General features: G+C 44.4%; 2 protein-coding genes across 4 annotated transcripts in view; both read right to left on the reverse strand.

Annotated features, from left to right (window-relative positions):
• Arhgef12 (Rho guanine nucleotide exchange factor 12) overlaps positions 1 to 6469 on the reverse strand; it is a 133127-nt gene extending 126658 nt beyond the window's left edge. For both annotated transcript variants that reach the window (XM_057766453.1, XM_057766451.1), the window contains exon 1: positions 5643 to 6469. In XM_057766453.1, the coding sequence (XP_057622436.1) occupies positions 5643 to 5674 (32 nt within the window). In that variant the 5' untranslated portion in view covers positions 5675 to 6469. The remainder of the gene's footprint in view (positions 1 to 5642) is intronic.
• Positions 6470 to 9108: 2639 nt separating this feature from the next.
• Tlcd5 (TLC domain containing 5) lies at positions 9109 to 16743 on the reverse strand. 2 transcript variants are annotated; one of them, XM_057768759.1, is made up of 3 exons: positions 16661 to 16743; positions 13889 to 14088; positions 9109 to 12218 (listed from the first exon to the last, which is right to left on the reverse strand). In XM_057768759.1, exons 2-3 carry the CDS (start codon positions 14085 to 14087, stop codon positions 11680 to 11682), a joined length of 738 nt encoding a protein of 245 aa, XP_057624742.1. In that variant the 5' UTR covers position 14088; positions 16661 to 16743; the 3' UTR covers positions 9109 to 11679. The 2 variants fall into 2 exon arrangements, with proteins under 2 accessions (XP_057624742.1, XP_057624741.1); XM_057768758.1 differs by lacking the exon at positions 16661 to 16743 and having other exon boundaries at positions 13889 to 16646.
• Between the last annotated feature and the right edge of the window lie 9744 nt (positions 16744 to 26487).

Here is a 26487-nt window from a genome sequence, read left to right on the forward strand (position 1 = left end):
ACTTGACTAAACAAAGAATTAAGGGGAAGAGAACCATAAGGAACGCAGCAGCTAACCACGAGAACCAATACAAGCATGCAAACTCAAAACGGCCGGAGAGCATCATTTGGCCTTGTACAGCAAGAAGACACAAGTTACCAGGACAACTTAAAAAGAAAAGCTTGAGCCGGAGAGCAGGAAAAGCTTCCTGACTACTACTATCGGTGGCTTATTCAGTCTCCTGAGGAAGTGACAAAAGCTTTATTCTCAAGAGATATTTAAAGTTAGCATAGATAAGGGACCAGGAAGAAAGCATCCTGTGAGAAAAAAAATACCCTATTCTTTTTTGGTGAGGTTGAAAAGCTACTAAACAATGGTGAACAGAAAAAAAAAATAATATATGCAAAAAGAAAACAATTTAAGGTTAAAAAAAAAAAAGAGCTAGGCAGTGGTTGCACATGCCTTTAATCCCAGCACTTGGGAGGCAGAGGCAGGTGAATGTTTGTGAGTTTGAGGCCAGCCTGGTCTACAGTGGGAGTTCCAGAACAACTATGGCTACACAGAGAAATCCTGTCTGGAATAACAAAACAAACAAATAAACAAAAGTGAAAAGGACATCTTGAATCCAGAAAAATCCAGATTCAAGCAGTTTTCTAAGAATTATACTACCACAGAATATCACTGCATACACAAAAGAGTATTTTACTCAAAAGGAGTTATGTCAGTATTCTGAAGATTCCTAATTAAGAGAAGGGATTATATCTCCATGTTAATCAAATCATCAGATCCAAATTTTAACAGTGGAGACAAAATTAAGTTAAGCCTCCTATTTCTGAAAACATCATCCCAGTCCACTTCTGGGAGATAGTAAGACCTATTTGTGGCTGCTTTGCTGGAGAAGGAACGCCAGCACTGTCACTGCCTTACAACCCCACCACTAAGCAGCATTTCTGATAACTGTCAGACAAGCACAGCTAAAAATCCCTCCATCACCTGTGCAGAACCATTAGAACAGTTAACACTGCAGTGCTAACATGTGACAACCAGAAATCACTAACACATCAAGTGGTATCAGCAGGCTAACACACTTTTTATGATTTCAAATAAAGCATCCTTTGTCCGCTTATGAAACAAATTCAAGTACAATGTGAGTGTGCTTTTAATAAGGAAGACTACAACTCCAAATTTTTTAAAAAGATTAATTTGGATTCTCCATGTTGACTGGTAAAACTATAGAAGTACATATACTATAATGCAGACTTATACAAATCAGGACTTTATTCTGAACTTAGAAAAGACAAAACATTATGAAGCTGGCAGTATGACCCTCCTTATTCTCAATTTCAAGTCGGTATTTGAAATGGATCCATTTCATAAGAAAATGTTACAAATAATTACATCTTACAGATAATGACTTATGCAACCTTGAAAATAACACACAACACTAAGAGGGTAGGTTGTTTGTTTTTGTTATTAACTAGAACTTATAAGACAACTTTGACAGAAAAAATGAATAATAGCTCTACTTTATATATGAATGTAAAGGTATAGGTCTCAATGTTCACTTTAAAAGCTTGCTTAAAAGTTAACCTTAAAGCTAAATTCAGTTCTAAGTAAATTCCAACATATCAAAACCTTTTGCCAATCTACAAATCAAAAATGGCAAGATCTGCAGGACCAAAAAAAGTCCAGGACCAAAAATAAGGACCAAACAAAGTACATGGAGCTCAAGGAAGACCCTGCTGACTTTCCAACCTGCACCACCCTTAAAACTTGCTGTTACAGAATGCCCTGAAATCATTCACTGGGTCCACTGAAAAAAAATTCTCTCCCTTCTACTTTTTAAATGAAATGTCAATTGCCACAGTATCTTCTATTCTAGAAATAGAAGCAAGTCATGGAGCACTGAAAGTTATTAGGATATTTTAGGGCTAAAGACAGCAACTAATGCAGATAGAAAAATGGCAATCGGACATCTCTATCACTTTTTTAGTCTTTTGAACTCACAACAGTTACAGAGCCAACTGACCAGAAAGCATCCATAAAATATTTAATTTTTAAAAAGGCTTTTCAGATATACTACATAAAAACAACAGCTTTTATAAACATACTTCATAAGTTTGAAAGTTTAAAAAACAGTGGGTGCCGGGGTTTAAAAAGAGAAAGAAAAGGAAACAAATGAATGTGTGAATTTAACTGCAAAATAATAACAGGATGTAACAGAGTTCTGAGTATCCAAAGTGACCAATCAGAGCCTAAACATAGCTGAATTCCATCCCAGCCCCAGCACGTCCCTAACACAAGAATAAAACCCTTCTTATCTTGTTCAGCCATGTGTCGCCTGCCACAAACTGCAAAACAGAACAACGCCCAAAACCAGCTAGTCTGATTTCAACTGAGGACAGACAGACTCTGTAGTCAGGAGCACCACAATGAAAGAACTCCAACTCACACAGCTGGCCTGGTGGCTCTGCACACTCTACAGAACAAAGCCATGCCACATACAGTACTTCAAACTTGAAAGGGTCTCTGAAAAGCTACATTGGCACTATTAATTTGCCAACAGCCGTAGAGTAGGCAAAGTCTATCTACTGTACGCTGGAGTCAGTGAGAGAAGATATACAGAAAGCTGAGGGAAGCTAGGTTTTTACATGAAGAACTCTGCTAAGACTCTCTGGCATACAAGCATTACTAAACCAGTACTTCCAGATTTCACCTCAACATATATTCAAACCAGGAACTACTCTCTTAAAGAGAAAGGGCTGCCTCACATTTGCAGAGACGTTTACAAGAAAAAGTAGTTGTCACATACTAATTCTCTTTTTTGAAGAAAGGAAGAGAAAAAAGAAAAGCCAAACCCCAGTGCCTGACAAACATCAGGATTTCAATCAGTTTTAAAATAAACCTTCTATAATCTTATTTTATATGACTCAGTTGTCTAAAGCAACCTAGTAAAGATTTACATTGAGAAGACCCACAAAGCATTAGCATATTGAGACTGCTTCCCTTTACCAATGTCAACTTTATTTCCTCTGTGTTTTGATACAATATGCCTTTAAGCATGTTGGGAGGGAGAGGCAAGCAGAGCTCTATGAGTTCGAGGCTAGCTTGGTCTACAGAGTGAGTTCCATGACAAGTCAGGGCTGTTACACAGAGAAATCCTGTCTGAGGGAGAAAAAAATAGAAAGAAAAAAGAAAGGGTACAACACTCAATTTCATAGGATGTGCATCCACTGTTTGCACACAAATACATAAGAGCAAGAATCCTGCAGGGAAGGAGCTCATCTCTTCAATCCCCAGCACTCTAGAAGCTGAGGCAGGGGACTGAATGTCTTGAGCTGGAGGCTATAGACTATGCTACAAGTACAGCCAAAGACATGCAGCAAGAATCTGACTCAAAAAAAAAAAAAAAAAAAAAAAAGGGCTGGAGAGATGGCTCAGAGGTTAAGAGCACAGGCTGCTCTTCCAGAGGTCCTGAGTTCAATTCCCAGCAACCACATGGTGGCTCACAACCATCTGTAATGAGATCTGGCGCCCTCTTCTGGCGTGCGGGCATACATCGAGGCAGAATGTTGTATACATAATAAATAAATAAATCTTTAAAAAAAAAAAAACAAAAAAAAACAAAACAAAACAAAAAAAAAAACAAAAAAACAACGTTGGGCTCCGGAGGTGGCTGAGCACTTAAGAGCAGAGGACCCAAGTTAGATCTCCATTACCTAGGGTAGACAGCGCACCATCACCCTGGGAATCCTAAAGCCACTCCTAGCTCTGAGGCACCTGCACTCAAATGTATATACCCACACAGAGAAACACATATGCAGAAGTAAAAATACAAAAATAAATCTTTAAAAAACTGCATGTTTATAGTTCATATGTTCAACTACGTTATTAAAAAGATCCAAATTTCAATGTTTTCTTTCCAAGAAAGAGAACAAAAAACCCTGAGAAACAAAGTTGGTTTAAAAAAAAAAAATCCTTACATGGGTGCTTTTATGTGACTTTTGTGTGCAATGAGTCAGTGACTCTAAATTCTGTTTCTACAAATTAAACTCCGCAGCATCTTAATGAAAACCAGGACTCCATCAGTTTCTGGAAGTCTGCTTATCTACGGGCTCAACTGACAGGACAGGAATTGAACGAACCAGCAAAACAATTATCTGGACACCTGTGAGTGATTTCTCAGAAGCAAACACCATGAAAGGAGAAGGAGCAAGGATGGGGAGGCGGGAAGACACAAAACAACTGTCTCTACATATACGTAAAGTGTATTTGCAGGAAAACTGAAAATGAAATTCTGCCTAGCAAAGTACACAAACAAAGGGTAAACATAAGTAGTTTAAATATTTAAGGGCATCTTTTAGGTGAACGCTCATGTGACACTGCAAAGCATCAACAGGAAAAGGAAGTTCTGTCTCTGGAGGAACTGTTATGGTATGATAATGGAATTTGGCCCCTTTAAAAATCAACAAATAAGTCTCACAATTGGGTGAGACTCTCTTATCAGAAATTAAACTGCTTTCTGCAGGAGCATTACTGTTGCACTTAAAGACTCTGCTTCAAGTATTTGGATTTTGTTTTGTTTTGTTTTTGTAACAATATTTAGGTTAACTTAAAAAATAGCAAGCTAAAATTTGAAAGTAACATACAATGTCATAATTAATTTGAGAAATAAATACGCTCAGCCGGGCGGTGGTGGCGCACGCCTTTAATCCCAGCACTTGGGAGGCAGAGGCAGGCGGATCTCTGTGAGTTCGAGACCAGCCTGGTCTACAGAGCTAGTTCCAGGACAGGCTCCAAAACCACAGAGAAACCCTGTCTCGAAAAACAAAAAAAATAAATAAATAAATAAATAAATACGCTCAAGGAACCAACTTGCTTTCACTGAAAAGTACTCAAAAGAACTCTAAAGTGTCAGAGAATGACACTTGGCCACATCTTCTATACATAACGCCATGCAACCCTGATTAATGAACAAGATCCACCTGCCATGCCTAAACCAGACTTGGGGTTTACATCTTTAAATGCTAGAGTGTCTTGAAGATGAAATATAAAAAAGAATAATTAGAAGCAGGCCCCATGATTTTCCCTCATTTCCTTCAGCTCCTGGAAACTGTCCCCAACAAGAGCCCGTGATTTACTGGTAGTGTCAACATTCTGGAAAATTAGGTAATTAATAATTAAACACTCTGCAGGTCACGTAAAGAGATCAGATTCACAAATCACCATGCAGCAGAATGAAAATTAAGTTCACCCACAAAAACTCCTAAAATGAAGAGTCTAGAACTACCACAGGACAGGAATCAACCTGATGGTGCACCAATACCCACCGACCTCGGGCTCTGACCTTCACCCAAAATGACCTTCCTCTGGCTCCAAAATGAGCACACAATCCTAATGCACCCGACAGAAAACCACAATCATGGCTTTCCTTCATTTCCTCTGAGAATATGGGGAAAGTTTCTGTCCAAAAAACTGCATTTCCAAATTCAATCAACCGGATAACTTGGCAGCAACCCTAGACTAATTGCACAGCTCCGAAACAACCTTCTTTCCTATGCCTGTCAATTGCACCAGTTGAAGGCAAATCTGCGATCACCGACTCCCCTGCTGCGTGGGGCCAAATCCAAGGAAGATTAGCGACCGAGGAACTTCATACCCACCTGTCCGTGATAGTAGACTGTGTGCCACTCATTGGGGCCCTTGGCGAGAGGTCTTCTTTTTATCCAACTTGCATTTTACAGTAACACCTCCACACCCCACCCCCAGTACTCTGGGATCAGGCTCAATTTCGGCAGGGACACAAAAGTCCAACTCAAAACTCCATTCAGTCATCTAGAACATCCGATTGCAAGGGGTCAAGGAAAGGGGATGCGGGTTGAAGCAAAACAAGTTATCTCCCCAAACAAACCGAGCAAGTCGGCCACAAGGCGAGTTCTAGAATTAGGAATGATCCTCAGCAAAGCACGAAGAGGAAAACTTCGTCAGAGGGAAGTCGCGAGACGGGATCCCAGATCCCTCCGGGGCTGTGGTAGGATCGGCTCGAGGACGGGCGTCGCCTCCTGTCCCGGAGTCGGCGGGGCCCGGCCCTCGGGTCCCCGCTCTATCTGGGGCTGCCGGTCGCTCGTGGCCGCAGACTCCGCCGCGTCTCGCGCCGTCCCGCGACCGGCTCGCGCCGCCCCATGTCCTCGGGCCGGGGCCCTGAGCTGCTCCGCGCCGCCCCCACCCGGCACCGGCCGCCGCGCTGACAGGGTCCCTGTCTCAGTGCCGCGGGCAGCTCCCCATCCCTCGGAGGCCCCCGCGCTTCTTCCGCAGTGGCACGACGGCTCCTCCCCGACGCTCTGGTAGGCGGCGGCTCCCGCGAGGAGCGGGAGGTCCCGGCCCGGCCCGGAAGCCCGGCCCCCGAACAGCGGCGGCGGCGGCGGTGGCTGCTCCGCGCGGAGGGCCGCTCGCCGGGTCCTCAGGGGCACTCGCGGGAGCGCGCGCAGGGCGGGAGGGGGCGCCGGCGGGGATGGGCCTTGCGACCACCGCGGGCACGCGCGCGGGTTCCGGTTCCGGTTCTGTCTCCTCGGCCCGGCGCGGCTGGAGCGCGCCGAGCCGTCCCCTCCCCCGCCGACTTTTTGGGCCCTTCTCCCTGGGACTTCGGGAAGCCGCTTCACTCGGGATCCCTCCGCTCCCGGACTCTCCAAACTTGCGCGGATACCTCCGCGCAACGCTGTCAAGGGGGGTGGAGGGGAGCGAAAAGTAGTTCTGCAGGGCAGAAGCAAGCTGCTTCTCTCTCCGCCGCCAGCCGCTGTCCTCACTGTCCCTGAATGGCCTCGAGGTCCAGTCCAGAGTGTAGCTTCCACCCGGGACAGCAAACGAGCCATTCTACAATCCCGGAGTTCATCTAAAGGGTCTTCGGGGAACTCTCCGCCACTCTCGAGCTGGAAACTTTTATTCTTTAAGGGAATGTACTCGTTCCCGGTGTCAAATGCTTTTGATGGCTGCACACGAGCCCGGGTCCACGTGCCCCGACAGTGTTAGGCAAACCCGCACACAGACAGGTTTGGGGATGGTCCACTCACCTGGGACACCTGCTGGCCTAGCCTTGCATCCGGGGATGGCCAGAAAAGACTGAGAAGAAAGGATCTGGGCCCACACTGAAGCCAGGAGTTCCTGATATAAATATTGCTTTTAGGCTGTTTTGCCTTGGCAAAATGCACTGTATTATTTGCCAAATTGAGAAAGCATGGTGCTTTCCACAGCGTTAATAAGCTTGTTGTGAAAAGAGATGGGAGAAGAAATACATGTGTCCAGTAAACAGCATTAGGGATCCCTTTGAAGAGTTCCCAACGGTTGTTTTCCGGTTTCTTTTTCGATGGGGTAGAGGCATTCAGCTATCCATGCAGTTTTATAATTGAATAATTCTGTCCCTGAAGAAATGAAGTACCACGACACAGCAGAGTTCTCCAATTCTGCCTGCAAACATCAAGTGGCTATTCCTTTTATACAATTATCTTTAGACTTCGGAGCTTCGAGCCGTGTCAGTGGGAAGAGACTTCGGCCATTTTGTGGAAATCAAATCTAATAAACTGCATGTGGAGAGGAAACAGTTACCTCTTAATAATGCTGTTTCCAAGTCATTCCACAACAGTTCGTGGAAGGACTCATTATCCCTGAATAGATGCATGAGCTCAAGGTGACGTGAGAACAGGGTACAAAGGGGGGAAGATAAACAGGCGCCTGAAATGACTCTCTTGCTGGATTTTTTTTTTTTTTTAAGTTCAGGGCACAGCCAGCTAATTTTGTAATGTTTATTTTTGGAAAGAATAGAAGCAGATTCGAGTTCAAGCCACTTTCCCAATGATCAGACCTGGACACGTTGCCATCTGCTGGTAAATCCCAACATGGCAATTCTATCCTGAAGACACCACTTGTTTCTACCTATAGCTGGAAGAGTTCCATAAATTATATACAATAACCAAAATGCAGACCTTATCCCCAAGCTTCCTCAAGTTGTCTCGCGTGTGCTGTCCTCCTCGCCTTGCTCTAATCGTGTTACAATGCAAGCTTCCAATGAATGGAGTCTGATGACTCATCAAATCATGCACTTTAAAAATAAGTTCCCATCTTCCTTTCCAGTCCACCTCAATGCTTAAGTTTCAGGAATAAAACAAACTGGGAACGTTTCCTAATTCACCTTCTCTTCCTTGCATACAAAACCTTTTGGCAAGCTGCTTTCCACATCTTTCCAAATTTAACAAACCCCAAGGTTCTAGCTGTGAGCAGAGAAGGCATTTTGCTGTGGGAAAGCTTCAGAAGATGGTCAGCAAAGGGCTGAATAGCCAGCAGTCACTCACTCCAGAACTGCTGTTTCAATAAGGAGAATCTCTAATCACTAGCAAGGCCTTGGTTTTATCTAATTATCCCGAAAGCCTTGTTGTAGCTGTTGTTTGTTCCATTGTCCAAAAAAAGTCTACCTATAGGATGCATTCAGCAGAGCCAAGCAAACCCAGGCCCACTCTAAGCCTAGGTCATACATTGCCCTTTACCTAGGAAGGTGACAGCAGTGACCCAATCACTGGACATGCAGTTTTCCAATGAGACTTCCTCTAAGCCACATTTGTCCTCTGAGCCATTGTTTCAACGTGTTTATTAAGGACCTACTGTGTCCAGGACTGTTCTAAATATCAGAAATCCCATCGAGCTGCATATGGTAGCTTATACCTATAATCCTAGCACTTGGGAGGCTGAGGCGGGAGGATTGCTTTGAGTTTGGAGGTAGTCTACATAGTGAGTTTCAGGCTAGTCTGTCTACAGAGTGAGGCCCTGTGGCCCTGTGGAGGGGTACAGGGGTGAGAATATAGCTCAGTGGTAGAGTGCTTGCCTAGCAACCCTAACGTGGGGGAATGGGGGAGGTGTTCGGGGCAACTGCTCAAACAGGTGGCAAAATCAGAATGATATTCTTCCTCTTTAGGCAAACTATTTCTGTGTGCTGATTGCTATCTTCCCTATAAAAAAGTAGGAATGATTAATGCCAAAGAGTAGATTACTGTCACCACGAAGTTGAATAGATGTCAACATTTCTACAAGCCAAAGGCAAAATCACAACCAAGATACAAAGGCAGACTCTGGGTTTATAAAAAAGTTACTTTATTTTTTTATAAAATTTAGTACAAATTGTATTGAAATATAAATCCTTCTTGAGCATATCAGTTTTGACTGCACAGTAATTCAAATGCAAGTATTTCCTTTTGTCTGGGGACACATCACAGGCCAACGTGCCCTTCATTTACCTGGGTTGTAAAAAACAGGCGACCTCTTAACTGCTGAGTCATCTTCACATTGTTCTCTGAGAGAGCTGTCTTCATAGTTACTAGTTAGAACATCAAGAAAAGCTGAGATGAGGAATTCTTTCCCCCTTATCACTTGTTCAGGTGTCTTGTTATCAAAAAATAAATATAAAACCTGCAGACAGTCCCTGGAGTTTGCCTCAAACAGAAAGATCTACAATCTTTACTTCTGAGGAGTAAGGAGAAAAGAGACAGTATTAGATTAAGCCCGCTCACTTGTCTGGTCTGGAGCAGGTTGCACGGTGCCAAATTAAAAAGCCAGTTTTGTTTTTCCTTTCCGCTCGTGTGCCAAGCCACTCTTTTTGACGACACTTTTGCTGAAATCAGCACTCCCCAGTTTCCAATTCTGCCCACAGTTTTGCTGGAAAGGAATACACGGGCATATCTGGGACACAAATCACAAAAAAAGGCCGGGGGGGGGGGGGAGGGGCGGCGGCTGGTGTTGTCTTTCCAAAAAAACAAAATGGAAAGTCCAAGAGCTAAAAGCCACCTCTTCATCTATATAACAGCCACCTTAAAGGTCCACGGTTAAAGTGCCTTTCCATTTGCAAGAATGTCTACATGTTTCCAGCCTCTCCCCCACGACTAGTTTCTGTGGCCAATACCATCGATCGCAAGGTCACTCACTGGGTCAGTGTCACCAGTGACTATAGAATGAGCGGACACTACTTGCTGACCTTTACAGCCTTGCTTCAGTAGCACCCTTTCCTGGCTGACCAACTGAATTAGCCAATCATCATTGATCTAAATAACAGTAAAAATACCAACTAAACAAATAATACTATTTTTTTCCATTAAAGCCCTACATTAGAGCCAGGCATGGTGGCACAAGAGTGTAATCCTAGCACTGAGACTTAAGGATAGAGTTCAATGCTAGCCTGAGCTATGCAAGCAAGACCATATCTCAGGAGAGGGAGAAAAAGTGATTAAAAGGGTATGTATCGGCAACAAAGGAAAAGGAGGAAGGAAGGGAAGGAAAGAGGAGGAAGGAAGGAAGGAAGGAAGGAAGGAAGGAAGGAAGGAAGGAAGGAAGGAAGGAACCTCATCACTCTGAGGCTAATACGTACACTGAAATCTTTGGTTCTAGCTTGCAGTATATACCAGGAGCTGAAACCTGAACTCCATCTCAAGTACAGTGGAATCTGCATGGTAAATCCCCATGGAATTTAGCCATGGCCTCTCATGCCTAGCAGATTAATTCACAAAAGCCCTGAGAACTGGCATACTTTTCCTGGTAGGGCAGAACCTGTACAACAGGACTAAGTAAATCTAAATCTACCCACACCTCATTCATCTTGCATCCAAAGCATTAGCTCTACGGTTTTTTGCACACACAAGAGTTAACATAACAAGCCTGAACTGCTATCCTTGAAAAGGCCTGCTTACAATGCTGGCCCTTGGCTGGCACCTAGGAACTTCAACTTAGAGTGGGCTCCCACCAGAAACTGTTAAGACTGGCTCACTGCTCCTAAACTGTTTCTGAAGCAATATGGCTTATGTTGAATGCCTGCTGTGGGGAATCTTGAATTTTGCCTTGTGCTAGAAAGGTTCCTCCATGACCTATTGCCAGTAAAAGCTCTGGGCACCAAGTCTTTGATGACTTTCATGTGTGTTGACATGAATCACTCCTGTATATCCAAATAGGAGACTTTAGAAACTCATACTTAGATCCCACAGGCTCTGACAAAGGTTCCTTTTCCCTTTGCTGAGTCTTCCCTGTATCCTTTCATTATCATAAGTCAAAGCTGTGAGACTCTATGCTAAGCCCTGAGTCTTCTTGATGAATCATGGAACCCAAGGGTGTCCTTGGGGACCTCTGACACAGTCAGTGCAGGGAGGCTCGGTGGGAAGTGTCTGCCATTGCTAATTTCACTCCCATCCTTCTGTCTCTCTTTACATAACAGATCCCATTCACAGATGCCTGAATGTCAAACGCACGTCCCTTCCTGTGAGTTCCTCCCTTTATAGCACATGGGCCAAACTGTCTCGTAGAACTCAGGAGTCATTTCCAAAGGAACAAGAGACAGACAGCACTGATTTCATTCAAGTTCTTTTCAAAGCTGTCTGAATATCCATCAGGCCTCCCGTGAACATGGGGGCCCAAAAACAAGTGGCAACGGTCCACACTATACAATGCCACTTGCCATTCACCAGTGAGGATGTGCAAGTACCACTGTAGGAGTGAGTGTCTCAACACTGCATATGCTTAGCTTGAGAACCGACTAAAGTGATGGATACATTTAGCCCTTTTTCAAAACCTAGTACCCTACAAGCTCAATTCTTAAGCACTATAAGCTCAGTTCTGTTTCTGACTCTAGTCCCATGGCCAAGTCAACCCAGTCCATTTACCGGGAGCAAGCCTTGGCTAGTGTGCCTTGAGATGCCCATTGTGTCTTAGCTGTCGCTCCTCATTCCTCCTGCTCCGCCACGCATGGTACTTCTTGATGCTCTTCTTCCACGCAAAGCGCCAGATGCTAACCATAAAGCACCAAGACACAGCGTACATTGCTATTCCCCCAACCTTCACAAACCACTTCGGTGTGGGTGAGACCATTTCGCAGAAAAGGAGATGGGCGCCTACACCAATCCTCACACCAGTGAACAGAGCCACAAAGAGGAAGTCCACCACATCTCCAGTGAAACTGTGGTAGTGCCCGGTTTCACGGAGAAACCAGCGAATCTGGAGCAACGGGTTGGTGATCTCACTTCCAAAGAGGACCGCGTTGACCTCTGTGCCCGACTCCCCAAGTGATAGGGCCATGATGATCCCCAAGATGCTCAGTGTGTGGTGAGCCAGCATCAAGGCACCCTCGGACTGGAAATAGATGCACCAGCCCAAGTCGAAGATGAAGTAGCCCAAGGTAAGACACAGAATGTGAACTTGGAGAGGTGTGTTTGGCGAGCCTGAAACAAACCAAGACAGAAAAAGACAACATGGCTGGGGATTGGGTCACCCACATAGGGAGCCTCTATCTTTCAAATCTTTCTGAACCACTAAAGAAGACAAAAGCAATGACAGACACAAACTTGCTTTTTTTTGTTGTTGTTGTTATGGTTTCTCTATGTAGCCCTGGCTGCCCTGGAACTCTCTCTGTAGACCAGGCTGGCCTCAAACTTAGAGATCTGCCTGCTTCTGCCTCCCAAGTGCTGGGATTAAAGGTGTGCAGCACCACTTTCCAGCATAAAACATTTAAAAATGATAAGAACAACAACAACAAAAAACCTAAAATCTGCTCTTACTTATAATCCCAGCACTTGGATGGTGGAAGAAGGAAGATCAGGACATGGCCAACCTTGGCTACACAGGGAGTCAGGGCCAGCCTGGGTTACATGAAAGCGTGTCTCAAAAGACAAATGAATAAACCTAAGTCTAAAACTGTGGTCTTTCTTGTTTTGATTTTTTTGTTTTTGCTTTCTGAGACAGGGTCTTCCTAGTATGTCCTCAGGGAGCTAAGGCTGGCCTGGACTTCTAACACTCTACCTGGTTCATCCTCCAAAGGTGTGGGTCACAGACAAGGGCTGCAGAGTCAACTCAAGGCAAGCCTGTCTCAAAACAATATCAGAAAAAATACTAAAATAGTAATAAACCTCAAAGACTTCAGTGAGTGATTTGACTGTTCAACCACAGTGTTCTTCCTGTGGAAGAACATAAAAGTTATTTTGTTGTTTCCGTGAATGTTCTATCTTCCTCCCTTTTAACCAGACTCTTGTTCCCAGACTCTTGGGTCACTCTGTCATGTCCATCAGATTTTTTTCTTTTTTTGAGACCTTAATTGTGTGGCCTTAACTGTCCTGGAACTCAGTCTGTAGTCCAGGCTGGCCTTGAATTCACAGAGATCTACCTGCCTCTACCTCTGAGTGCTGGAATTAAAGGTGTGCACCACCACTGCCCAACTCAGAACATAGACTAACCTAGAGGATTGGGTTATTGGACACTGGCAGTTCGAACCCATTCTGAAAGCAGACTCCAGAGAGAACTCCCAGAGTGTCTTCATGTCCAAGGACATGAGGTACAATAACCTGACATATTTAAAATCATTAAGAACCTTAAAAATGAAACACAAAACTGAAGAATTTATTTCATTTCAGTTTGATAGAAAGATTAGGAATTCGAAGCCACCTGGACTATAAAACAAGAACTTGCCTCAAAGAAAATCAACAACAAAGTCACAAGAGCCCATAATCCCAGCTACTTGGCAGGCTGAAGCAGAAGGATCATAAATTCAAGGCTAGTTTTGACTACCAAGTGAGTAGTCAGGTCAGCCTGGTCAACTTAGTGAGACCCTCTTAAAGATATATTTATTTTATAGAAAGAAATAGAAGAGAGTGGGGACACGTTCATAGCTCTAGATTTGATCCCCAGTACCGCAAAAAGGCAAGAAAAGAACCCCAATAGCACAAAAGAGTCACGAAAAGCAGAAGCTAGACGTACACAGTATCAAAATTAACAATGAGGACTGCAATACAAATCATTAGAATGGAAATTATTCTTCCATATTATTCAAATCTATTTTTTCAAGTGCCCCAAATCATAAATTCCTAAGGAAAAAAATCTTAATGTCCCCTCTACCTACCTGGGTGGGTAAAAGGCCAAGGGCCATCAATGAAGCCAATATAAGCAGACAGGCCTATAGAGAGGACTCCATGGGTGAAGGTCACCAGCCGGCAGCTCCACTCATAGCTTCGGTGCTTATTCAGGCGGCAGAAAGACGTATAGAGTGAGAGCCAGCCACCCAGGCTGCACAGCACCTGCAGACACAGACCTAATGCCATCCTATGACAGAAGAGACCAAAACCAGGAAAACAAAGGATGTACCCTAAGAAAACAGCAGCGGGTAATTTTGTGCATATGCCCAAACTGCTACTATAAGATAACATGAAAACGCGACCTTTTCTGAAATTCTTTTCCGTATACATATCCAAGCCTCTTGTACATAAATGTGGCTGCTGTATTTATGACTGCAAGTTCCCTTGAGATACTGTGTCAAGCACTTGATAAAAGCTGTGTCCTGGAAGCCAGCAACAGCCCTCTGGATTACTAAGCTAACTGCACACTTAACTAACAACCCAATGTCAATAAGGACCTTTCAGAGACCCCTGACTTTGGATTGTGATACACAGGTGACAAAGCACCTGTACCTGATAATACAGTCACACTTCACAAATGCCAGCACTACCCAGGTAGAGTGGTGGGTGTGTGCCTGTAATCTCAGCTACTCAGGAGGCTGAGTTAGGAGGATGTCAAGTTGAAAGTCAGCTCGGTCTACAGAGCAGGTTCAAGTCTAGCCTGGGCTATTTACAGAAGCCACGCCTCAAAACAGCACGAGAAAGGACTAGGGGTACAGCTCAGTGGTAGAGCACTTGACTTTCATGTGTGAAGCCTTGGGTTCAATTCCCAGTGCCAGACACAAAAAGAGAAGGGAGCGAAGACAGTTCAGTTGGTGATAAACATGAGAACCTGAGTCTCAGACCCATGTAAAAAAGCCAAGCGTGGCAGTGCATGCTAGTAATCTCAGTGTTGAAAGATGGAGAAGATGAATTCCTGTGGAGAAACCCTATCTCAAAAAACAAGGTCATCAGGGACAGAGGAATACCACCAGAGTTCGTGTGTGTGTGTGTGTGTGTGTGTGTGTGTGTGGCGTGCTCGCATGTGCACTGCTGCACACAGGGGCAATGCTCTCATAAAAAAATAATAAAATAAATAAATAAAATACCACTTTGGTTTCTGCTAGAAGTCACATGATACCAGGCATCTTAATGTGGTTAAGCTGAAACTAAATTTGACTGAGGTCTGGATTTGGGTCATAGGTTTATCAGACAAGATCAAAACTTGAGGCAAATGTAAATCGAGAGCCAAACAAAGTCTCCAGACCTCTTGGAAGACATCCCAACTCTATCATTCATCAACAAGGAAGCAAAAGGATTTTTAAATAAATATTGAGATACAAAAATATCCTTATGGCAATTATTCAGTTAAAAGCAAAGCAACGTAGCTGCTAAGGGCCTATAATCCGAGCACGGGGGCAGCAGAGGCAGGAGGATCACCTAGAGTAGGAGCTCAGACTCATCAACACAGTGAGTTCCAGGCCTGCTAGGAACTTGCTTGTCTCAAAATGATAGATGAAGGACACAGGGATGGACGGATGGATAGATGATAGATAGATAGATAGATAGATAGATAGATAGATAGATAGATAGATAGAGATGGTAAAGTCAGAAAACTTACATTTTTTAATTTTTGCTGATACATTTAAACAATAGTCATCACTAACATTAGTCGTATAAAAATAGACTCTAGAAAGGACTAAGATGTTCTTGTTAATATACATTAGCCCCTCTATTGAAAGTACAAATAAAGAAATCCCAAACACGTCAGCTACCAGCTACACCTCTCATCTCTGCAGGAATTCTCTGCATGACTTAACCGCTCACCCTTTTCTGACAAATGCTGACCAACACTCCTCAACACTCGGGCCACTCCCAGGAATGCTATCCAGAGAGGGCTTGGGCAAAGGGCAAGTTTTGCCCAGCTTTCATGAGAAATCAGGTTTCCATTCAAGAAAACAGTAGGTGTCCATCAGAAACCTGTAAGTGGGGAAATCACTTGAACCTGAAGAATGAGTTTAAAATTAGAGAACAGAAAAAGGGCAGAAAGGGGGAAAAAGGGGTCAGTTCAGTTCTAAGACACATTTTTCTGAAACTTCTAGGCCAATCTTCAGAGTAAGGGCCAGACATACAAAGTACCCGAGTGAAAAGCGCTGTCCCTCTTACTTCCTTTGAAAGGCCAGGGTCACTGGCCAGTAAGGCGGATCAGCTGATTGGGACTCGGCGATTAGTATTTTTAGAGTCCTCTTCTCTGAATCCTAATTCCCTAGCCCAAGAGAGGAAACAGTAGGCCATTTACAAACACTCCAGTTAAAAGCAGGCATTTGTAAACGGCAGACCCAGCTCTGTGACCTTGAGCCTTCGTGTCTGGTGTGGGTCTGGGAGGTTCCCAGGCCCTCACAGCTCGATGCCCAGGCTCCCCCATCCCGGAGAGCAGCGGCGCTGGGCGGGCGCCCGGCTCCAGGCCTCGGTCAAGCTGCAGCCGGGGGCTCCGAGCCAGCAGCAAGATTGCATCCCGAGAAGGAACGTGTCCGAAGGCCTCGGCCACGCCCGTCGTCCAGCCCGGATCGCCCCATCTTGGACCGTTATCTAGGCATCCAGCCGGGTGCCCAGAGCTTGACGCAGAGAGGCCCCGGCGCCCCGGGGCAGAAGAGCCCGAGCGCACCTGGCCGCCCGCCCGCCTTCTTCCCCGCCTGCGCCAAAGGCAAGCCGGTGCCCATCCCGCCGGCGAGCTCTGTTACCTGGCCGAGCGCACCGGGAAAACTTGGGCGCCCGGGCGCCCACAGCCCAGGGCCGGGATCGCGGCGACAGGAAGCTGTAGAGGGAGGGGGAGACGAGGCTGTGACGGCGGCGGAGGAGGAGCCGGGGGTCTAGGGGCACCTGCTGGCTGGGAGGACGGAACGCAGAGTGGATGCTGGGCCAAGGAACGGAGAGAGATGGAGGGTCCTACTTTGGGCAGGGAAGGGAAGGGTGTTGTGTTGCGCTTATTTGTTGGTCGGTTTAAATCATCATGGAGCTGTGAATATAGTATCTGTCTGGCTTTTTAGTGATAGAACGTTAGCCATAACACGTGTGAGGCCCTGAATTCAACCCCCAGTACTCTGCCGCAGTAGAGTATCCTGATTCATTCCGCAGCCTGCGAGCCTTTCACTAAGCATTTGCTGAGCACCTACTAAGCACCTACAATTTACACTATCTTATAGGTGATGCAATAGCCCATCTTTGATCTCCTGCTTGAATCTGAGTGGGGAAACAAGCACACTGAATGCTAGAAAAGTACTTAGGCCTGGGAATTACGGCGCTCTCTTTTCAGAACTGTCCGATAAGGTTTAAAAGGAGCTGGAGAAACCTGGAGGTGGTGGTACACGCCTTTCATCCCAACAGAGGCAGGAGGATCTCTGAGTTTGAGGTCAGTCTGGTCTATAGAGCTAGTTCCAGGACAGCCAGGGCTGTTAAACAGAGAAACCCTGTCTCGAAAAAATAAAATTAAATTTAAAAAGGAGATGGAAAGATGGCTTTGCTGCTCTTGCACAGGACTAGAGTTCAGTTTCCTGCACCCATGTCAGGCAGCTCTCAACTGCCTCTAACTCTAGCTCCGAGGATCTAACGCCCTCTTCTGGCCTCTGGTAGCACCACACATAAGTGCACCCAACTTGCAAACTTTTTTTTTTTTAAACGTTAATTCTACTTGGTCTGCAGCTGGGCAAGTTAAGTCTATGCCTCCTTCCTCATCACAGAATGGGAAGAGTAATGCCTCGCTCGTAGATTATTGTGAAAATGTGAAAAGTTCACATTAACGAGTACATAGAACAATGGGTGGCACATGGAAGGCCCTATAAAAACCATCTATTGTCTTTATTTAATTTTGGAGTATTTCCTCCCCAATACTGGGATTAAATCAGAGGCCCCACGCATGCGAGACAAATGCTCTGCCACTGAGTTGTATTCTCAGGCCTTTATTTCACCTTGGGACTAATTCTCTCTGGGTCTGAGGATACTGAGTTTTGAGAAGTATGAGCGTAATGTAGTGGTATGAGCCTGTAATCCCAGCACTTGGGATGCTGAGGCAGGAGGCTTGTAAATTAGAGGCTAGCATGTATATTTTGTTTCAAAATTAAAACACACACATATACACGGGGAGGAGTCTGGCTTGTTGATCCGGGATGACATATCTGGGTGCTAAGGAGTCCAGAAGTAAAGCTCTTTAGAAGAGATGTATTTAGTCTATGTCTAGGAACTGTAAATGTTCTCATTTTAGTCGCTTATCTTGGTAACCCTTCAAAGGGAAAGATTACACTCTTATCTGTTTCCCCAGGACCTCATATGGGGCAGGTGTAACGAATGTTGGCTGAATTGTCGAAAGAGTAAGTCAGTTGGAATGGCTCACCCCTGTAATCCCAGCACTGACAAGGTGGAAGATCAGGAACTCATGTCATTCCCAGCAATGTAGAAAATTCAGTGTGGGCTACAGGAAACCTCCCAAAAAGGAAGAGAAACCAGAATTACTAGGAAACTACATGAGAAACAACAGAGATGACTCCCCAAAGCTTGTTGATCATCTGCCTTACTTGGAAAGTGATTTCAAAACACGCATACAGACTGCATCTTAAATGCTGTGATTCAGTAGGCCTAATATGGTGCAGGAAGAAGTGTGTTTTAAAATCTGCCTGGGGGGCAAGGCCACAAGTGGAGGGATTGGGACATCAACCCAGCCACAAAACCTTCCACCTACAGTTTGTCCTGCCTGCAGAGTGTTCTAGAACCAGAGTCCTCATTAGAGACCAGAGACGCTTCATCCAGGAACTGATGGGTGCAGATAAAGAGCCCCACAGTTAAACATTAAGTAGTACTTGGGGAGTTCTGCAGAAGAGGGGGAGAAAGGAGCCAGAGGGGTCAAGGACACTACAAGAAAGTCCACAGAATCAACAACCTGAACTCATAGGGGCTCACAGAGATTAAACCAACATCCAGAGAACCTGCATAGGACTGCCCTGGGCACTCTACATACCTGTGACAGTTGTGTGGCTCGGTTTTCTTGTGGGACTCGTAACAATGGGAACAGGGACTGTCTCTGACTCCTTTACAGACTTTTGGGACCCTAATCCTCATACTTGGTTGCCTTGCCCACTTTTAATACATGGGGAGGTACTTAGTCTTACTATAACTTAATATGCCTTGGGAGACCTGCCCTAGGAGGAGCGGATTGGGGTGGGGCTAACAAAGAGGGTGGGGTGGGAGGGTGGGGCTGGGAAAAGAGGAGGGAGGGGAAACTGTGGCCAGGATAAGAAAGAAAGAAAGAAAGAAAGAAAGAAAGAAAGAGAGAGAGAGAGAGAGAGAGAGAGAGAGAGAGAGAGAGAGAGAGGAGAGAGAGAAGGGACGAAAGGAGAGAGGGAGGGAGGAAGGAAAGGAGGGAGGGAGGGAGGGAGGGAGGGAGGGAGGGAGGGAGGGAGGGAGGGAGGAAGGAGAAAGAAGGGAGGGAGAAAGAAGGGAGGGAGAAAGAAGGGAGGGAGAAAGAAAGAAAGGAAGAAAGAAAGGAGAGGGAGGAAGGGGGAAGGAAGGGAGAGAGAGAGAGAGAGAGAGAGAGAGAGAGAGAGAGAGAGAGAGAGATTTTTAAAAGTGTGTTGAGACAGACCAGATAACAAAGAGTAAAGGCCTAGGAAATGGTGACCATGAAATCTGCGCCACAAAAGGACTCTAAGTAGCTTCAATTCCTTGTTTGTTTTTACTTCAGCACGTTGTTTTCATTCCAATCTCTTGATCTGGAACTTTCTTCTTGCTGCCTCTATTTTCCACAAATGAACAGACTATTGAAGACTTAAGGAGGCTACAGGTTCGAGGGTGAGGAAGTGTCTTTCCTTCCAAGGATAATGGACCTTTATACAAAAGTGACTGGGGTTCTGAAATCAAGCCTCATTATTTGAGATGAACTAGTACTGATTTATCTTTTTAAAGATAGTTCATGCATATGGGTGCTTTGCCTGCAAGTATTTCTGTGCACTACATTCATGCAGTGCACAAAGAAGCCAGAGGATGGAGTTGATTCTCTAGAACTGGAGTTTCAGATAGTTATGAGCCAATGTGTGGGACTGGGAATCAAACCTGGCTCCTCTGCAAGAGCAGTCAGTGTTCTTAACCCATTGAGTTATCTCTCCAGGCCCCTAAACTTTATCAATTTATCCTTAGTCAGTCTCTGCTCCACTACTCTTAGAGCAAGCCTAGCACAGAAGCTCTCCATTAACGTCAACACAATGACAATAATGATCAACAGGTGACATTTGTATCATGTTGTCTTACTGCAAAAGCCATTGTCCCAAGTCCTCTGACTGTGATAATTTATATAGACTGGAGTCTATTTTTAGGTCCAATTTAGAGTTGAGAAATTAAGGCACAGAGCAGTCCAGAAGGTTCCCAAAATGACATGGTCAGTAGAAAGGAGTTGGGCATAAATTCAGACAAAACGATTAAGGAAACATGCTGAAATTTGCTACATGGAGTCAATGTGGTAGCATAGGACGATTGGGAGAACAAGGCTATTCTCAGCTACATTATGAGTTATTATCCAGCGTGGGCCAACTGGATCAATTCATAACTGTCCTGTTACAAATTACAGTGTTTTTATCGTACACAGAGATTTCTCTATTTTTATCAAGACTCTGTCTCAAAGAACCAAAAAGCAACATTAATGAAAACAGCTGCTCCGGTCTCTCCTGCTCTGCTGCTGACTGCTGCTGTTGCCACCGCCGCTGCCACCGCTGCTCCTGCTGCTGCCGCCACTGCTGCTGCTCCAAATGAATGGAGGATACCCAAGTTAACTCGCAATAAAGACTCTGCTTTTGCATCAGAGCCAGTCTCATGGTGATATAACAAGGATTCAGACTTCAAGTCTAACAGAACTCAGGTCCTCAGGCTTGGCAGCAAGCACCTTTACCTGCTGAACTATCTTGCAGATCCAGAATGTTTTGTTTTGTTTTTAATGGTGTTTTGAACCCATTTAAAGCCTGCCCAGCAACTCCAGACTGCACACTCCTGCCTCCCAATCTCTGCAACGCTGACTCAGCATCCGGGTCTACAACTTCAGAAGACTTCTGCTTTATCAGAGGCCAGGTGGGATCCAGCTACCCCAGGCCTACAACTTCAAAAGAAGACCTCTGCTTTACTGGAGGTCAGGCAGGATCTAGGGACCCCAGCGCTGGCAGCAGTACTGGAGCCCAGGCTGGTTCTAGGGAACCTAGAACCCTGATCAGATCTAGGAACCCCATTCTGCACTTCCTCCCCTGGAAACCATACCCTAGTCTACAACTTCAAAGGAAGACTTCAGCTTTACAAGAGGTTAGGCTGGATCTAGGGACCCTTAATCCCCCAAATTCCAAAAGGGACACCTTACTGGACCTGAAGACTTCCTAGTCACAAGGACCCTTGACCCTTTAGGTCAGAAGACCAGAAAGGAAAGAGAAACCAAGGGACAAAACACCCATCCCACAAAGACAAATGCAGGACTCAACACCTAGACCTACAATCACCCCAAATCCAGATGCCTAAATGCCAGTGTAAGAACACAATAACAGGAACAACACTATGGCACCATCAGAGTCCAGCTATCCTACAACAGCAAGATGTGAACAATCCAATACAGCTGAAGCCCTAGAAAATAACCGTAAAATTACTTTATAAAGATGATAGAGGTCCTTAAAGAGGATATGAACAAATCCCTTAAAGAAACTGAGGAAACAAATTGACTAACCATCAAAAAAATTGACAAACAAAAAATTGGAAGAAATCAATAACTAGCTAAAAGAAAGCCAAGAAAAAATAACAAATAAAAGAAACTGTTCGACCTGAAAACAGAGATAGAAGCAATCAAAACACACACACACACAAATGGAGAGAATCCTAAAATTGGAACATCTGGGTGGGTGAACAGGAACTACAGATGCATCACCAATAGAATACAAGAGCTGGAAGAGAGAATCTCAGGTGTTGAAGTCACAATAGAGGAAATAGAGTCATCACTCAAAGAAAATATTAAGAATAATAGGAATAATAGGAGAAGAAACTGAACTCAACAACCCAGAGAACATATTTAATGAAATCATAAAAGAAAAATTTCCTAACCTAAAGAAGAACATATCCTCATCAAAAAACACAGAAATAATATTAAAAGCAGCAAGGGGAAAAGCCCAAGTAACATATAAAGGCAGACTTATTAGACTCACACCCAACTTCTTAATACATAGCCTAAAATCCAGAAGGGCCTAAATTGATATCTTGTAGACTATAAGAGACCACGGATGCCCACTGAGACTACTATACCCAGCAAACTGTCCATCACCACAGGTAGAGGAAACAAGATATTTTATGACAAAATAAAATTTAAACAATATCTATCACCAAACCCAACTCTACAGAAGGTACTCCAGCCCCAGAAAGTTAATTACACAAAAAAACATAGACAATAGATAATCTCACACCTACAAAACCCAAAGAAAGGAAACACACACATACTACCACAACCAACAAAATAACAGGAATTAACAATCATTGGTCATTAATATCCTTCAATATCAATGGGCTTAATCATCAATAAAAAGACACAGGGTAACAGATTGGATACTAAAGCAGGATCCCTTATATGATGTTGCATACAAGGAACATATCTCAACACTGAAGATAGATATATAACTCACAGTAAAGGGTTGGAAAAGTATTTTTCAATCAAATGGACCTAAGAAGCATGCTGGTGTAGCTATCCTAATATCTAACAAAATAGACTTCCAACCAAAATTAATCAAAGAGACAGAGGAGGACATTTCATATTCAAAGGAAAAATCCACAAAGATGATGTCTCACTTTTGAACATCTATGCCCCAAATTCAAGAGCACCCACATTTGTAAAAGAAACATTACTAAAGCTTAAATCACACATAGAACCCCACACAACAATAGTGGGAGACTTTAACACCCCACTCTGACCAATGGACAGGTCATCCAGACAGAAACTAAACAGAAATCCTGAAACAGATGTTATGGCTCAAATGGACCTAACAGATATCTACAGAACATTTCACACGAACACAAAAGAATACACCTTCTTCACCGCACTGCATAGAACCGTCTTCAAAATTGACCATATACTTGACCACAAAGCAAGTCTCAATAGATACAAAAAATTGAAATAACCCCTCTTTATCTTATTAGACCACCATGGATTAAAATTGGATTTCTACTGGGGTTTAAAAATGGGGTACAATTCTAAACAGATAATTCCCAATAGAAGACTCTCAAACAGCTGAGAAACACTTAAGGAAATTTTCAACGTTCCCTAGTCATCAGGGAAATGTAAATCAAAATTGCTTTGAGATTCTGTCTTACACCTGTCACAATGGCTAAGATCAAAAGCACAAGTGACCGCTCATGCGGGTGAGGATGTGTGTAGTGGCATTTCATTTGTATTTTAATAAATAAAGCTTGCCTGAGAATCAGAAAAGTAAAATAGCCACACTGGCCAGCCTTACACAGACTGTGCAGCAACGACACACACCTTTAATCCCCGTAGCCACACTAGCTTTCCACAGAAACCAGGCAGTAGTTGTGTATGCCCTTAATCCCAGAACTAGAGAGGATTATAAAACGGGAGGAGACAGCCCCATGGAGGCTAGGTAACAAGGAAGGGTTTAAGGAGAGGGCACCCAGACCTTCCTGGGAAAAGGAAATAGAAAAAATTTTGTGAGTGAGAGTGGGTGGGGATGGGAACATGAATGATCAGGTTATGGGGGGACTGGAGAGGGAGAGTACTGAAATATACTCCTGGAAAGGGGGGCATTTCTGGGTTGGGCAAAAACCTGACACAAGGAAATCTACAAGGAAGACCCCAGCTTAGACTCCTAGCAATAGCAGCTACATAGCCTGAACTGGCCATCGCCTGTGACCAGGTTAGTGCCTAGCTCAACTGTCATCAGAGAGGCTTCATCCAACAACTGATGGAAACAGATGCAGACACCCACAGCCAAACATTAGGTGGAGTTTGGGGAATCCTGCAGCAGAGGAGAAAGCATTGTAGGAGCCAGAGGGATCAAAGACATCATAAGAAAACTCATGGAATCTAGTAACCTGGGCTCATAGGGGCTCACAGAGACTGAACCAACAACCTACATGGAACTGACCTAGGCCCTCTGTATATATGTGACAGTTGTGTAGCTCCTCTTGTTGGACCCCTAACAGTGGGAACAGGGGTTATCTCTGACTCTTTTACTGGCTTTTGAGACCCTGCTCCCCCATACTGGGTCACCTTACACAGCCTTAATACATGGAGAGGAGCTCAGTCTTTCTGCAACTTGATATGCCATGTTTTGTTGATACTCATGGGAGACCCGCCCTTTCCTAAACAGAAACGGAGGAGGGATGGATTGGGGGTGGGAACAGAGGGGGTGGGCTGGGGGAGGGCCTGGGAGGAGCGGAGGGAGGGGAAACTGCGGCAGAGGTGTAAAATAAATAAGTAAACAAATGAAGAATTTAAAAATGGTGTTTTTAAGTAGCCAATTGAGTGGCAGTAGGTTTCATACATTTTGTTATATGAACTTAGACTTGGGATCAGGACAAAATTCAACAGTTTGTTGAATGGCCCTCAACATACTTGTGCCGTTTTCGTACCACATATCTAAGTGAAACAGTATTCTCAGCATTGAAGATCATGAAGTCAGAACATTGATCAACTTTGCAAAAATTTGAAAATGCTCTACATCCTCTAGCATCAGATATTCAGCCAAGCCTGGTGTGGTGGCACAAACCTCCAGAAACCTCCCAGCACTGGGAAGACAGACGCAGAAGTCAGCCTGGTCTACATGGTGAGTTTAAGCCATCTAGGGCTACATAGTGAGAGCTTAAATTAAAAAAAAAAAAAATCAGGGCTGGAGAGATGGCTCAGAGGTTAAGTGCACTGCCTGCTCTTCCAAAGGTCCTGAGTTCAATTCCCAGCAACCACATGGTGGCCCACAACCATCTGTAATGGGGTCTGGTGCCCTCTTCTGGCCTGCAGGCATACACACAGACAGAATATTGTACATGATTTAAGCTTTTTGTAAAAACAGACAAGCAGATCCATTTCATGAGTATGCAGATTTGATTATGTGTTTTCTAACTGGTAAAATTATATTTATATCGAAGAATTGTCCTAAAATAAAATTCTCTATGATTTTTCTACCAGGAAATGTAAAAATATATATAATGCGGGGTGTCGTGTAAGAATTTCTCTCCTGAAAGGGGGTTGTGAGTAGAAAACTTTACAGTTTCCTAGTTCAGAGTGAAAAAAGAAATCCACTTTAAAATTCCTTTTTCTTGCATTTAGCAGTGTTTGAGACAAGATCTCATCCTAGCCCAGGCTTGCCTTGAGCTCACTATTGTAGCCAAGGAACTCCTGATTCTTCCTGCCTCAACCTCCTGTGTTGTGCATACAGGCATGTGCTACCATGCCTGGGTTTAAACCTCTTAAATGCCCTAGTATGTGCAAGTAACAATGCTAGGCATTAGAGACAACAGAGAATAAAACGATCCAGGGGACATGGGAGTCCCAGTGATATGCCAGAGGATCCTGTGCCCAGACACCTGGGGGCTAGAGGCAGGTTCCCTGACTCAAATCATCCCCTGGTTGGACCCAAAGCTCTTCCTTTGCTTTGGAAACTGGGCAAAGCTGCGCAGGCCTGTAATCCCAGTACTTGAGAGGCAGAGACAGAGAGGTCAGCAGCTCAGGATCATCTTGATCTACATAGTGAGTTTCGGGCTAACCTGTGCCACAAGGGATCCAACAAACAAACAAAAAATCCGACAGAATCTGAGCCACATTGGAGTACCAGGCCTACTGTAAATATATAAACAGACAGACAGACAGACAGTACGAAACGAGCAGCAGCCACAATCTTTTCCTCTTTCTTTCCCTCCCGCACCGGCTCGTGTTGCTCTTGGGTGCTTGTCTCTTAGATGCTTGTAGATGGCAAAGCAGCTAAAATGAATTTCTATTAAACTTCTTTGGATTATGAATTCTACAGAATCCTGCAGATATAAATGCTGAACCCATGCCCACCTGCAAGTTTGGTCCTGCTCAGCGAATGCCCCGGTCAGTGAGCAGCAGAGGCCAAGCAGTTAGGCTACCCTTTTGTATTTATTTTTGTTTTGAGTCACAGTCTCTCTTTGTAACTGTGTCTGGCCAGGAACTCACTATATCGATCAAGCTAGACTTTAACTCCCAGTGATCCACCTGCCTCCACCATTCTGTCTATTTTTTAGACAAAATGTGGACCAGTGGGTGAAAACCAGAGTTTTGGATGGTGCTAGAGATTGTTTTCAGGTACTTACCTGGGCAGGATGTCAAAGTGGGCATCGTTGCAGCAGGAAAGGGTTAGCTCTGATGTCAGTATTACACGTGGATGTGCACTGATAGACCAGACATGCTTGTATAGCAATATACTTTTGGGGGGCACTTGAATGACTGCTGATGGGCCCCTTCTGCCGTCTCTCTGCTTCATATCCAGCCTCCTACATGCACTTTCTTTTGGAAACTGGGCCTCATTATGTTGCA

The sequence above is a fragment of the Chionomys nivalis genome, chromosome 4 (genome assembly GCF_950005125.1).
Source record: "Chionomys nivalis chromosome 4, mChiNiv1.1, whole genome shotgun sequence".
In the NCBI taxonomy this organism is placed as follows: Eukaryota; Metazoa; Chordata; class Mammalia; order Rodentia; family Cricetidae; genus Chionomys; species Chionomys nivalis.